Genomic DNA, 11,047 nt, shown 5'->3' with positions numbered 1-11,047 from the left:
TCGCCGACGAAGGACTTGAGGCGGGAAATTGGTTCGACCCTGAAACCCCCGGAAGATCTACCACAAGTAGTCCGCCTCGCAGTGGAGTGCATCCGTCTATGCAAGATCGGTTGTCTATTTGGGCAAGGACACATTATTCTACCGCCCACGCCCAACTCTAAGATGATCTGATGGAGTATATTTGGACAAATTTTGGCAATCAGTAGAGTGCGCAGTAGAAATTAAATTATGTATTTTGAATATTTTTTAGGACTTTAATTATGTGTTTTTTTAAAAAATTTTAAAATTTTAAGTTGTAAATTTATTTTATTTAATAGTTAAGGGATTAGATGGTTAAAAGACGGTAAAAAGATGAGAGGTTGCATGTGTTGTCTCGTTAAGTGAAGTGATGAAAAGTACCATGTGGCCTATAAATAGTAAAAAGATGAGACAGTTAGACAAGAAGTCGTTGCGGATGGCTTAGGGCACCGGGGAGGGAGTACTAAGTAAGAATTTAGAGTAAATCCCAAATATTTGGGTTTTTTTCTTCTTTAGTTCTAGAGTACATTAATCATTCCTCGTTTGTACTGCGTTTTTTTTTTGTTCCGGATTTGGGAGAGACGCATGACCCTCATGCGTCTCTTTTTAATGAAACGCATGACTGTCATGCGTCTTTTATAGAGACGCATGAGGGTCATGCGTCTCTCATTTTTTTTCCGTTTTATTTTGATGACGCATGAGAATCATGCGTCTTAGAAACAGACGCATGACGATCATGCGTCTTTTTTTTTTTAAAATTTGACTGGAGACGCATGATGCTCATGCGTCTTAGAGAGAGACGCATGAGCGTCATGCGTCTCTACTTCGAATTAAACCAGCTGCGAAGGCAGTAGCTCCTCATTCACGCACGCAGACAGCAAAGGTTGCGATTTCCTTGGCGATTTCTTGGCGACTCCCGTCATATTTCGGTAAGTTTCCTTCAATCTTTCAACACTGCTCCATTATTTGTTGTTTATTTGCATATTAGTAGGGTTTTTGAAAAATTTATGTAAACTTACTATTTTAGGGTTTATTGAAAAAATTTATCTTTAATTGTTGTTGGTTTGTATATTTATTTTTGCAGAAATCATGCAAGTATTCGTGAGTTTATATTGGGGTGGTAGAATATATCAACTTCCTCATGTGGGCATTTGTTATGATCCTCCTCGTGCGAGAGCTTCCATCGTATTGGATTCATGTGTTTCATTATCTGAATTAGTAGGAATGATATGTGCTAAGATAAGAATAGATTCCAACCAACACTTCATCGAAATATCTTGGAGGCATTGTTTCTTGGGTACCGGTACGAGTTATGTATGTACTGCGGTTGACAGTGATCAAAGTGTGTTTTATATGTTCAATGCGGCTCTAAATTCTACTCGGCATATTGAATTATTTGTTGAGTATTCGTCTGTTGGAAATGCCTTAATCCCACCAATTGTTGATCATGGTGTTGGTTCATCTACGAGGTTTGAACCTATGAGCATCGACTGCGGTATGAATGAGCAAACAGACGTTGCAGATGTTGGATTGAATACTCAAGAGAATGTACAAGAACATGCTGATGTTGATGTTGTACGAGGAGACCTTGCAGATCCAGAATTGTCGTCATCATCGTCTGATGATATTTTAAGTGATGATTCCGGTGCTGACTCTAGTGATGAGGAGGTAGTGTATAAACCCGTCGTACAAGGTGAACAACCACTTCCAGAATATGTTCACACTCGCAAACTGCCAAGTGGTCGTACTGAGGTACCTGAAGTTGGTAATGAACGCAGTACCATGTACTGGGATGAAGAACACCCATATCGGATTAATGGTGGAACAAAATTTGATAGCAAGCTGCATGTGAAGACTGCTATTAATATGTGGAGTCTGAGGCAACACCGGCAATTTAGGGTGGTTGAGAGTAAATTAAGAAGGTGGCATGCCGTGTGCAAATATCCAAATGGGAGGACAGAAGATGGGACAGCTATTATCAGCGAGACCGACGCTGACAAAGCGAATGAATGTCGGTGGGAAGTGTCTGTTACACACATGGCCCATGATGATGTGGGAGATTAGGAAGTGGCGGGGACGCCATAGTTGTGAAGGTCATCGTAATGATAGAGGACATGCTAACTTTTCATCACCAATGATTGCTTTGTGTATTCGCCATCAGTTGCTAAAAAATGCTGAGTTTAGTGCCGCCGCCGTAAGAAATTTTGTTCATGACAAATTTCATGTGGTAGTCAGTTATAAGAAGGCATGGTATGCACGGAGGAGGGCTTTAGAGATTGTATTTGGTGGATGGGAGGAGTCATTTAGGGATTTGCCAAGCTACATGCTTGAACTGCAGTATAGGAATCCAGGCACCATTGTTGAGTGGAGGCATAACGAGTTGTTGAGCCAGGGCCGTACTAAAGTCTTCTATTACGTGTTCTGGGCACTTGGGCCTGCTATACATGCTTTCCAGGAGTGCCAACCAGTTTTGACAATAGACGGAACTCACCTCCGAGGAAGATTTAAAGGTAAGCTGCTTGTTGCTTGTGGTGTTGATGCAAACAAGAAATGTCTGCCTATTGCATATGCTATTGTTGATGAAGAAACTGGCGACAGCTGGGAGTGGTTTTTGGATCATGTCAGAATTCATGTGGTGAAGTACGAAAGGGAGGTACTTCAACTATACCTCCATTTTTATTTTATTCAGTGGAATTGATATAAATAATTTCCATTTGATGAAGAATATAAGATAAACATAAATAACATGAATTTGAGCACCAAACCATAACATACATATCCAAATATCATGTTATATGCAACAAATGCACAATCAGTTCCATCAATTCGAGCAACTCCACCATCATGCCTGGGACAATTCCACCCTCATTCTTCACTGCCCGACTTCCTGGAATGGAGATACTAATGAAATTAGTAACCAATTGAAGATTCATAGATATGAAAACTTAAATAAACAAAGTACCTGAAAAATTGCTACTTATACGCTGATTGAGTATATTTTGACGGTTCAACCCCCTTATTCTTCCTGGAGGACAATCTCTTGTACACTTTGCTCACGAGCTTCCCAACCCCGCCTCGTGATGAACCCTCTGCAGCAGGTCGAGGTTGGATACAGATGCTCTGAACGTCTTCTTCCTCATGTGCCTCGACAATGTTGTCATCTTCTTCTACTCCTTCATCATCATCCTCTTCTTCAGCTTGTACAGGAGGCACTACCTGATAATTCTGGAAGAATGAATCGACCGAGGCTCGGGCCCCACTCCATTGCGGCGCGTCCTGGCTTTGTGAATATGGGCGACGATGCCAATCGGGCTCAGGCTGGCTAGGAGAATACTGGGGACGCTCCCACTGTGACTGTGACTCATGCGCCGGGTATGAATACCACTGGGGTGGGTCATGCACTTGATACTGCGTCTCTGGTGCTACATAATCGGGCACCGGCTGGGACATCCTGAACTGCTTTGTGTAGCCGTGTCCCCCAGTCCGAACACCAGGCACTCCACGACGCCGTGGAACTACTTCTGGTTCATAAGGCATGACCACATCCTGATGTTGAGAAGCGGGGTACTCCATGACATCCGTGTTGTTCGTAGATTCGAGGACATTCTTAACAATTTCCTGAATCTGGCGCACTCGTGGGTCCATTTCGTCTTCCGTAGTTAAATGGAAAACCTGCTGAAACCCCTCAACCTAGACACAAAATGATACACTTATCAGTACTAAACAATCTATATCACATGAAAGCATATATTTTAATATAACAAACTTACAAATAGTCTCATCGAAGCAGCCGACTCGTTCATCCCAGTAGTGGCCCGTGTCCCCGGCTGAGTCATGTACGTCACGGTAATCCTGTTATACCACGCCATATACCCCGGGTTCATGGGGATATCCATGGACATCGATGCGGCATACTGGGCAGCTTGGAACCTTTCGAACCTCATGTCCCACTCCCCAATGTAGAACTGATGCGTGTTTGCCCAGTTGTTGCCTTTCTTGCCACGCCGATCAGTTTTGCCCAAATGATCGGCGTTCCTTAGCATCCTGTCTACGGACTGCGGTATATCCTGGTACCGATTGAACTGTCGGCGTACTCTTCCAGGCTCATGGGCCTCGACATAGGCCCAACATACCAAGTAGGTTTCGCACAAAGAGCATCCATTCACATCATTGCAGTAGTCAGGCAGTGTGAAAGGTGCGTACGGCGTCCAGATAAACTACAAAACAACATTGCAAATGCCAAATTAATTTCATAATAAGTTCATAAACGAAGTCTAAACCGAAAGAATATTCACCTGGCCAGGTCTAATCAGAGATAATTGGTCACGGTAATGCTCAACCGAGTGTCTTGGAGCATTTCCTATCTGCGTTGTTCCTCTCCACCTATACATAAAATTGATGTAAGAAAAAAATTCACCCAATATGCATTAATAAATAAAAATTTCGATATATACCTGGCGCCACATGGTGTATATGGCTCGTGCACCTTTGGTCCTATGAACGCAGGCCTCAATGTGGGCATTCTTTCCCACGCCTATAGCTGCAGGAGGATCATAGGGCCGCCCAACTCTTTTCTCTTATCCATGGAAGCCTCACATAGATAATGATAAAGGTAGGCCAATGCCGCGCTTCCCCAACTTATATTCTTCACCTCTTCCGGATCCCCAAGCCCATTCAACCACATAAATGACACCTTACACCCCGTGGTATCCGGTAGAATGAGACCTCCTAATAAAATTAGGGCATAGATACGTGCTCTTTGGATGTATACGTAAGTAGGCAGGTCATCACCCAGAGGCATCCTTGTCTGGTTGATCAGCGCGGTCATCAGCAAACCGCCTTGCTTTGTCTCTGTGGAAGAATCTGGTATTCATCCCAACAGATCGCGGCACTTGCTGGTCCAATCTGGAAAGTTGTCATGATAGTCACGACCCGTGAAAACGACGCCAAGGTGATCGTCGTCTCACCGATCGGTAGATGGAATGTGTGTGTCTCCGGCCTCCAACGCTCAATCAACGCCGTGATCAGCTCATTGTCGACCTTCATTGGCTTCCCACAATCGATCACGCCTTTGAAACCAAAGACGTCAAGCCAATATCTTACATTCTCGTGAATCACGGCGTCCCAAGTCTTACTTTCAGTCCTTCGGACTTTAAATACTTGGGTTGTTCCCCCTTTCATCAGTTTATTTGAAATGTGATTTTTTTGCATATTTAACACGGACGGGTCTTCGGGTCCATACAATAAATGTCCAGTAGAACTTGAAGTCGCCATCTAATCTAAGTACATATTCACAAAACAACAATTACAAACTCAACCCTGACATGTGTTAGCTTATTTGTTATAAACCCTAATTTACAACCAAAATCACAACACCAATCATCAAACATTAGGGGAAATCTAAATAATCTATGCAACACCAATCATCAAAAAACATACCAATATTATACAATATTATACAACCAAAATCACAACCAAAAAACATACAAAATCACAACGACAATCATCAAAAACATACCAATATTATACAATAGAATGAATTTAGCCACTAAAATCGTAGACATTTAACTAAACAACAAAAAAATCAACCAAATTGGAGCTATTCGTTTTTAACCCTAATTTACAAACATTAGGGGAAATCTAAATAATCTATGCAAATTAACAACAAATAAGGAAGGCAAGTAGAATGATTGAACGAAACTTACCGGAAAACAAGTCGAAATCGTCTTCTTTCGCCGAATCTAGGAAGAAATCGCCGCCTCCGTGAGTGTTTGCTGTCTGCGTTCGTAAGTGAGGAGCTACTGCCTTCGCCGCTGGTTTAATTCGAAGTAGAGACGCATGACGCTCATGCGTCTCTTCCTAAGACGCATAAGCATCATGCGTCTCCAGTCAAATTTTAAAAAAAAAAAAAGACGCATGAGCGTCATGCGTCTGTTTCTAAGACGCATGATTCTCATGCGTCGTCAAAATAAAACGGAAAAAAAAATGAGAGACGCATGACCCTCATGCGTCTCTATAAAAGACGCATGACAGTCATGCGTTTCATTAAAAAGAGACGCATGAGGGTCATGCGTCTCTCCCAAATCCGGAACAAAAAAAAAACGCAGTACAAACGAGGAATGATTAATGTACTCTAGAACTAAAGAAGAAAAAATCCCAAATATTTTCCTGCAAAACAAGAATGGCGATCGGAAAGAAGAAGAGTAACAATTCGCCTCAAACGATATCCGAACCCGAAATCTGGTCATTCATCACCTCTCAAACTTCAAAATCATGCTTCCTCTGCATAGCCCTCTTCGCTGTCTTCATTCGCCTCGCCGTCGCACTCCACCCCTATTCCGGCGCCAACACGCCGCCGATCTTCGGCGATTACGAGGCGCAGCGCCACTGGATGGAGATTACCATCAATCTTCCACCTAAGGACTGGTACCGCAACAGCACCGTCAATGATCTCAAATATTGGGGACTCGATTACCCCCCTCTCACTGCTTACCAGAGTTACTTCCATGGCATTTTGCTGAGGTTCTTCGATCCAGCATCGGTGGCGCTGACGAGTTCTCGCGGATACGAATCCTACATTGGGTATGCTTTGATTACATTAGTGATGTGAGGATTGCGACTGGAGTTTCTAGAGGCACTATAATAAAATCTAAAATTTGTGTGCTCAATTCTAGCTAAAATGGAGATTGATACGAGCTAAATTTGAAATTAGGATATTTGTTTTCATTGATTCTTAAGTGCTATAAGAACGAAATGTGGACTTAACTGATTTTAATTGCTGTGATTCTTTTATGTAGGAAGGTGTTGATGAGGTGGACGGTTCTGATGTCTGATTTGATGATATTCTTTCCTTCAGTGCTTTATTTTGTAACTGTGTATTACACTGGAAAACTCGATGACAAAAAGAGCAGTAAGGCTTGGCACACTTTGATGATTCTGTTGAATCCGTGTCTCATTTTGATTGATCATGGCCATTTTCAGGTATACCATGAAATGCAAGAATAATGTTGTTGCCCCACTTCTAATGTGTTAATGCCCCCTTCTCATACCTGTCGTTTGCTGTCTCTGTTGTTTCTCATATGCAGTACAATTGTATTAGTTTGGGGCTAACTACTGCCGCTGTTGCGGCAATTTTATCAAATAGAGACCTTGTTGGCTCCATGCTATTTTGCCTTGCTCTTAATCACAAACAGGTGCTTTTCTCCTTAAGACATAATAGAAATTATTGTCATTTATATTTCTTTTTGGATCTTGTTTGAGTAACTGTGTGAAATATTATGTTGTATAGTGAGGGCTCCAATTTCGAAAAACTTCACGCAATATAGTTGCTAGAGCTTAATTAATTCCATTTGATATGTTTAATTGAAGCAAGTATGTCTTAGTACATAATCCATCCTTTGAACCCTATGCCTCTGAATCTAGCTTGATTGTTTATTCTTGTGGTTGGTGAATTTCCCAATCAAAACTAGTTATTTTGTAAATGATATTCCCTAGTCAATGACATGTCTAAAAACTTATAAAATGTTAATAGCAGGTCGCAGGTAGTATAGACATATTGATACACAGTGCCACCTTTTACCTTTGCCTAAGGTACAACCACTGTTACTGCTGCTCTAATTTGGCCATTTCTGACTCAGTCACCAAGATGGTAGCCACAGGCCCACAACCAAACTTCGCATCTCAGCTGAATTGCAAATAGATCTCACACAACAACATAACCCAAAAGTTTTTTTGTGTATAATATTAGTTTGTTACTGTTTTCAGTTTTTGAATTGTAACCTTTCTTGAATGGTAAAGTAGAGGTCAATTTGATTATACGGATTCATCTGTCTTTGATATATCGCAAGTCACTATCTGGAACCAGTTACAGATCTCATGGTATCGGCTGTATAAAATTTTTAGAAACTGGAGATTAAACTACTTGGATCGTGATATATGTCAGAGAGAAATTTCTTAACGTAAAATTTGTACACAACCCATTTTGTTAATGCTATACGATTCGAGCTTTCTAACCTTTTCCTTATTTTTTGGACTTTCAGATGAGTGCGTATTATGCACCTGCCTTTTTTGCTTATCTTTTGGGCAAGTGCTTGAGGCGCCAGCGTCCAATAGTTGAGGTTTTAAAACTAGGTTTGGTGGTTGTTGGGACCTTTGCTCTAATCTGGTGTCCATACCTTAATTCAGTGGATGCATTTTTGGAGGTATGTGGCTGTATTTTGATTTACCTTCTGTCCTCTCCTGTCCTTAAGCTCTACTTGTGTAATACTGAGTTTAGAACTAAGTACACTTGTTGAAGTATGTGAGCACATATACTTGCTGCATTCATGTGTTATTGATCAGTCTCAAATGATCGGGATCACACTGCATTTGTTAAGATTTTTTTGGGAGTGAATTGAATTGTTTTTGTCGTGGCTTCTGTAGATGATTGCATGCAACAAAGATATATTCTTGTTTTAGGTTGTTAGATGCTGCATTAACATATAATAGGTGTAAGACAGTTCTAAGTTTTTTTATGGAGATGTATATGAAGGACTTGATATGCAAAAACTTGAGTTTATAATCTACGGATGAATTGCATAAATTATGCCACATGACTCACATATCTTGGAATCTGCAGAGTTTCTTAATTGTTAATCGATATGTGCAATGCAGCATAGACAAAAGGAAATCTGAGTCATAGAGACCACACGTCTGAAACTATATTTTTCTTTCATAGAATTGACAATCAAATATAGTTATTTGTTTCATGTCAACCAAGTTCTCATAGAATGGGCATTTTACTTTAGCATATTGATAGTAGGATTTTTACTATGCCACGTCAAACACAACCCTTGAGGACTGATCCAGGTTACCCCAATGTCGAAACACACACACTCTCTCTCTCTCTCTCTCTCTCTCTGCTGCCTCTTCTCTATCAGTGCATAGACATGGGTTCTATTAAATGCATTAGTTCAGGGATCAAGAGACTGGAAATTATGCAATGACATTTTCTGTTTCTAAGATCTAGCGGGACATGATATCTATTCCAGTGAAACTGCCAGGACTGAACACTGCCACCTGTAGATTGTCATCTTGTCCATTATAAGGCCTGTTGCATCCATAATAGGAAATAGCATGGGGACTCTATGTTAAAGTCCTATATCTACATTGTTTTATTAGAAATGCATCTTGAATTTTGATAAAAAGGTCATTTTTTTAGTTGTGCCATAATGTTCATGTCATTTATGGTTGTGTTATAATGCACGTACCACTTCATGGCTATCAACTTATCATACAATGCAAATTTATCATAATGACTGTGTTTCTGCTAATACTACTCGAGTCTCGACAAATACTTGCACATATAGGTGACACATGGAAATTGATGCTTGTAACAGGTTCTTTCTCGATTAGCTCCATTTGAGAGAGGTATATACGAGGATTATGTTGCAAACTTTTGGTGCACTACTTCAGTTGCCGTGAAATGGAAGAGATTGTTTACAACACAATCACTGAAACTTCTCAGTCTTGTTGCAACTGTTTCCACATGTCTTCCTTCCATGATCCAGCTTGTTTGGTCACCAACCAAACGTGGTTTTCTACACAGTTTGCTAAACTGCTCATTCTCATTTTACCTATTCTCATTCCAAGGTATGTCTAACAGGCAGCTCATGCTTAGTCCATGACCGGTTCCTGCATTATATCTAATCTAATCTGTAATTGACGGTTCAATATTACAGTACATGAGAAATCAATCCTGCTTCCACTTCTGCCTGCAAGCTTCTTGGTTGTGGAAGAACCTTTTGTCTTCCAGTGGTTTATACACTCTGCCTTGCTCTCCATGTTCCCTCTTTTAAAGCGTGACAATTTGGTAGTTCCATATGCTGCTATGTATGGCCTTTTTGCCCTACTCTACCATGCGCCCGGTGTCAGGAAAGATGCAGGAGTGTCCAGTTCCATTCCATTTATTCTGAAATTGTTTGCAGCTGCTTGCTCTCTTGTCATTCATATCGTCTACATAACAGTTACCCCTCCAGAAAAATATCCTTTTCTCTTTGAAGCTGTGATTATGAGCTTATGTTTCTCTCAGTTTGTATTGATTTTGATATATATAAATATAAAACAGTGGGCACCATCTAAGATTTCAAGTGAGGCGGATACCAAAAAGAAGAGGCTCTGATTTTCTTTAGGAAGATGTATTAGACTGCAAACACATTTTGAGCTCCTCAGGATATTGAAGATATTCGAAACCTTTTCTGCTTGAGACCCTATACTAGTTTAGCTGCATCTGTACCATTATTGATGCTTTAACAGCTTCCCTATACCTAACAGGCTAACACATCAGATCACATTGTATCGAATAGATATTGATCAGAAGCTAAAAACACTATTTTCTTGAGTCTGTCTGATTTAGTTTTTCCTCATACACTTTGCCTATCTCATGCATTCAGCATTGTTATTTTATCTCATGCTTCTTAGTTCACTTACGCCTGGTCAGCTGGCCGAGTGTGAAAGTAATTATCCTTGCTTTTGAACATGAAACGCGAGACATCATTTCCATATGGGCTTGATTAATTGTTTGTTTGGAATTTTCGTGGCGTGTGATAGAATCTTAAATAGAATTGGATTTTTAATATAATACGTTAACTTGGTATAAGACACATTTTTCCTAATTAATTAGCCATCAATTAGCTATTAACATAATGGGACGTTTTCCTAAATTATCATTATTCAATTAGCCATAATATATTTTCTAAATTAGTCATTAAGTTTGACCAAATATATGTTTCTATACAAATAAGGAAAAGGATAATATATTAACATAATTATAGTATATGTAAGCGTATTAAGGAAAGAAAATGGACGCATATATATATTTATGGTTTGCTATATTATGAACTACAAAAATCAAATCAAATTGTCATCATGAATTATTTAATTTGATTTTGGTATTACTTGGTATAAAAGAAACATCCTAATTAAATAGTCATTTTGATGGAAAGGGCATTAATGGTTTATTATTAGAGTTTGTCATCTCTCTGCCTATAAA

General features: G+C 40.0%; 3 protein-coding genes across 3 annotated transcripts; 1 reads left to right on the top strand and 2 right to left on the bottom strand.

The window, feature by feature from the left end:
* Nucleotides 1–2,841: 2,841 nt before the first annotated feature.
* Nucleotides 2,842–4,709, bottom strand: LOC121773772 (serine/threonine-protein phosphatase 7 long form homolog). The gene is made up of 5 exons (XM_042170690.1): nucleotides 4,473–4,709; nucleotides 4,314–4,401; nucleotides 3,789–4,235; nucleotides 2,981–3,708; nucleotides 2,842–2,905 (listed from the first exon to the last, which is right to left on the bottom strand). Exons 1-4 carry the CDS (start codon nucleotides 4,538–4,540, stop codon nucleotides 2,992–2,994), a joined length of 1,320 nt encoding a protein of 439 aa, XP_042026624.1. The 5' UTR covers nucleotides 4,541–4,709; the 3' UTR covers nucleotides 2,842–2,905; nucleotides 2,981–2,991.
* A 136-nt stretch (nucleotides 4,710–4,845) lies between these two features.
* On the bottom strand, nucleotides 4,846–5,292 carry LOC121774243 (protein MAIN-LIKE 1-like). The gene has a single exon (XM_042171149.1). It carries the CDS (start codon nucleotides 5,290–5,292, stop codon nucleotides 4,846–4,848), a length of 447 nt encoding a protein of 148 aa, XP_042027083.1.
* An 870-nt stretch (nucleotides 5,293–6,162) lies between these two features.
* On the top strand, nucleotides 6,163–10,439 carry LOC121775281 (probable dolichyl pyrophosphate Man9GlcNAc2 alpha-1,3-glucosyltransferase). The gene is made up of 6 exons (XM_042172338.1): nucleotides 6,163–6,600; nucleotides 6,816–6,999; nucleotides 7,104–7,211; nucleotides 8,058–8,219; nucleotides 9,396–9,648; nucleotides 9,738–10,439. Exons 1-6 carry the CDS (start codon nucleotides 6,200–6,202, stop codon nucleotides 10,175–10,177), a joined length of 1,548 nt encoding a protein of 515 aa, XP_042028272.1. The 5' UTR covers nucleotides 6,163–6,199; the 3' UTR covers nucleotides 10,178–10,439.
* Nucleotides 10,440–11,047: the final 608 nt, after the last annotated feature.

The sequence above is a fragment of the Salvia splendens genome, chromosome 17 (genome assembly GCF_004379255.2).
Source record: "Salvia splendens isolate huo1 chromosome 17, SspV2, whole genome shotgun sequence".
NCBI classification, from domain to species: Eukaryota; Viridiplantae; Streptophyta; class Magnoliopsida; order Lamiales; family Lamiaceae; genus Salvia; species Salvia splendens.
The sequence above is the reverse complement of the archived record's forward strand: the minus strand, read 5'-3'. Positions and strand labels throughout refer to the sequence as shown.

What these genes read in the sequence shown, in the direction of transcription:
- LOC121775281 (XM_042172338.1), top strand. Translation starts at nt 6,200, where the DNA reads ATGGCGATCGGAAAGAAGAAGAGTAACAATTCGCCTCAAACGATATCC. An exon ending in TTGATCATGGCCATTTTCAG is followed by an intron (nt 7,000 to 7,103) that starts GTATACCATGAA and finishes TCTCATATGCAG; the next exon opens with TACAATTGTATTAGTTTGGG. An exon ending in TTGCTCTTAATCACAAACAG is followed by an intron (nt 7,212 to 8,057) that starts GTGCTTTTCTCC and finishes TTGGACTTTCAG; the next exon opens with ATGAGTGCGTATTATGCACC.
- LOC121774243 (XM_042171149.1), bottom strand. Translation starts at nt 5,292, where the DNA reads ATGGCGACTTCAAGTTCTACTGGACATTTATTGTATGGACCCGAAGAC.
- LOC121773772 (XM_042170690.1), bottom strand. Translation starts at nt 4,540, where the DNA reads ATGCCCACATTGAGGCCTGCGTTCATAGGACCAAAGGTGCACGAGCCA. An exon ending in TATACACCATGTGGCGCCAG is followed by an intron (nt 4,402 to 4,472) that starts GTATATATCGAA and finishes TTTTATGTATAG; the next exon opens with GTGGAGAGGAACAACGCAGA. An exon ending in CTGCTTCGATGAGACTATTT is followed by an intron (nt 3,709 to 3,788) that starts GTAAGTTTGTTA and finishes TTTTGTGTCTAG; the next exon opens with GTTGAGGGGTTTCAGCAGGT.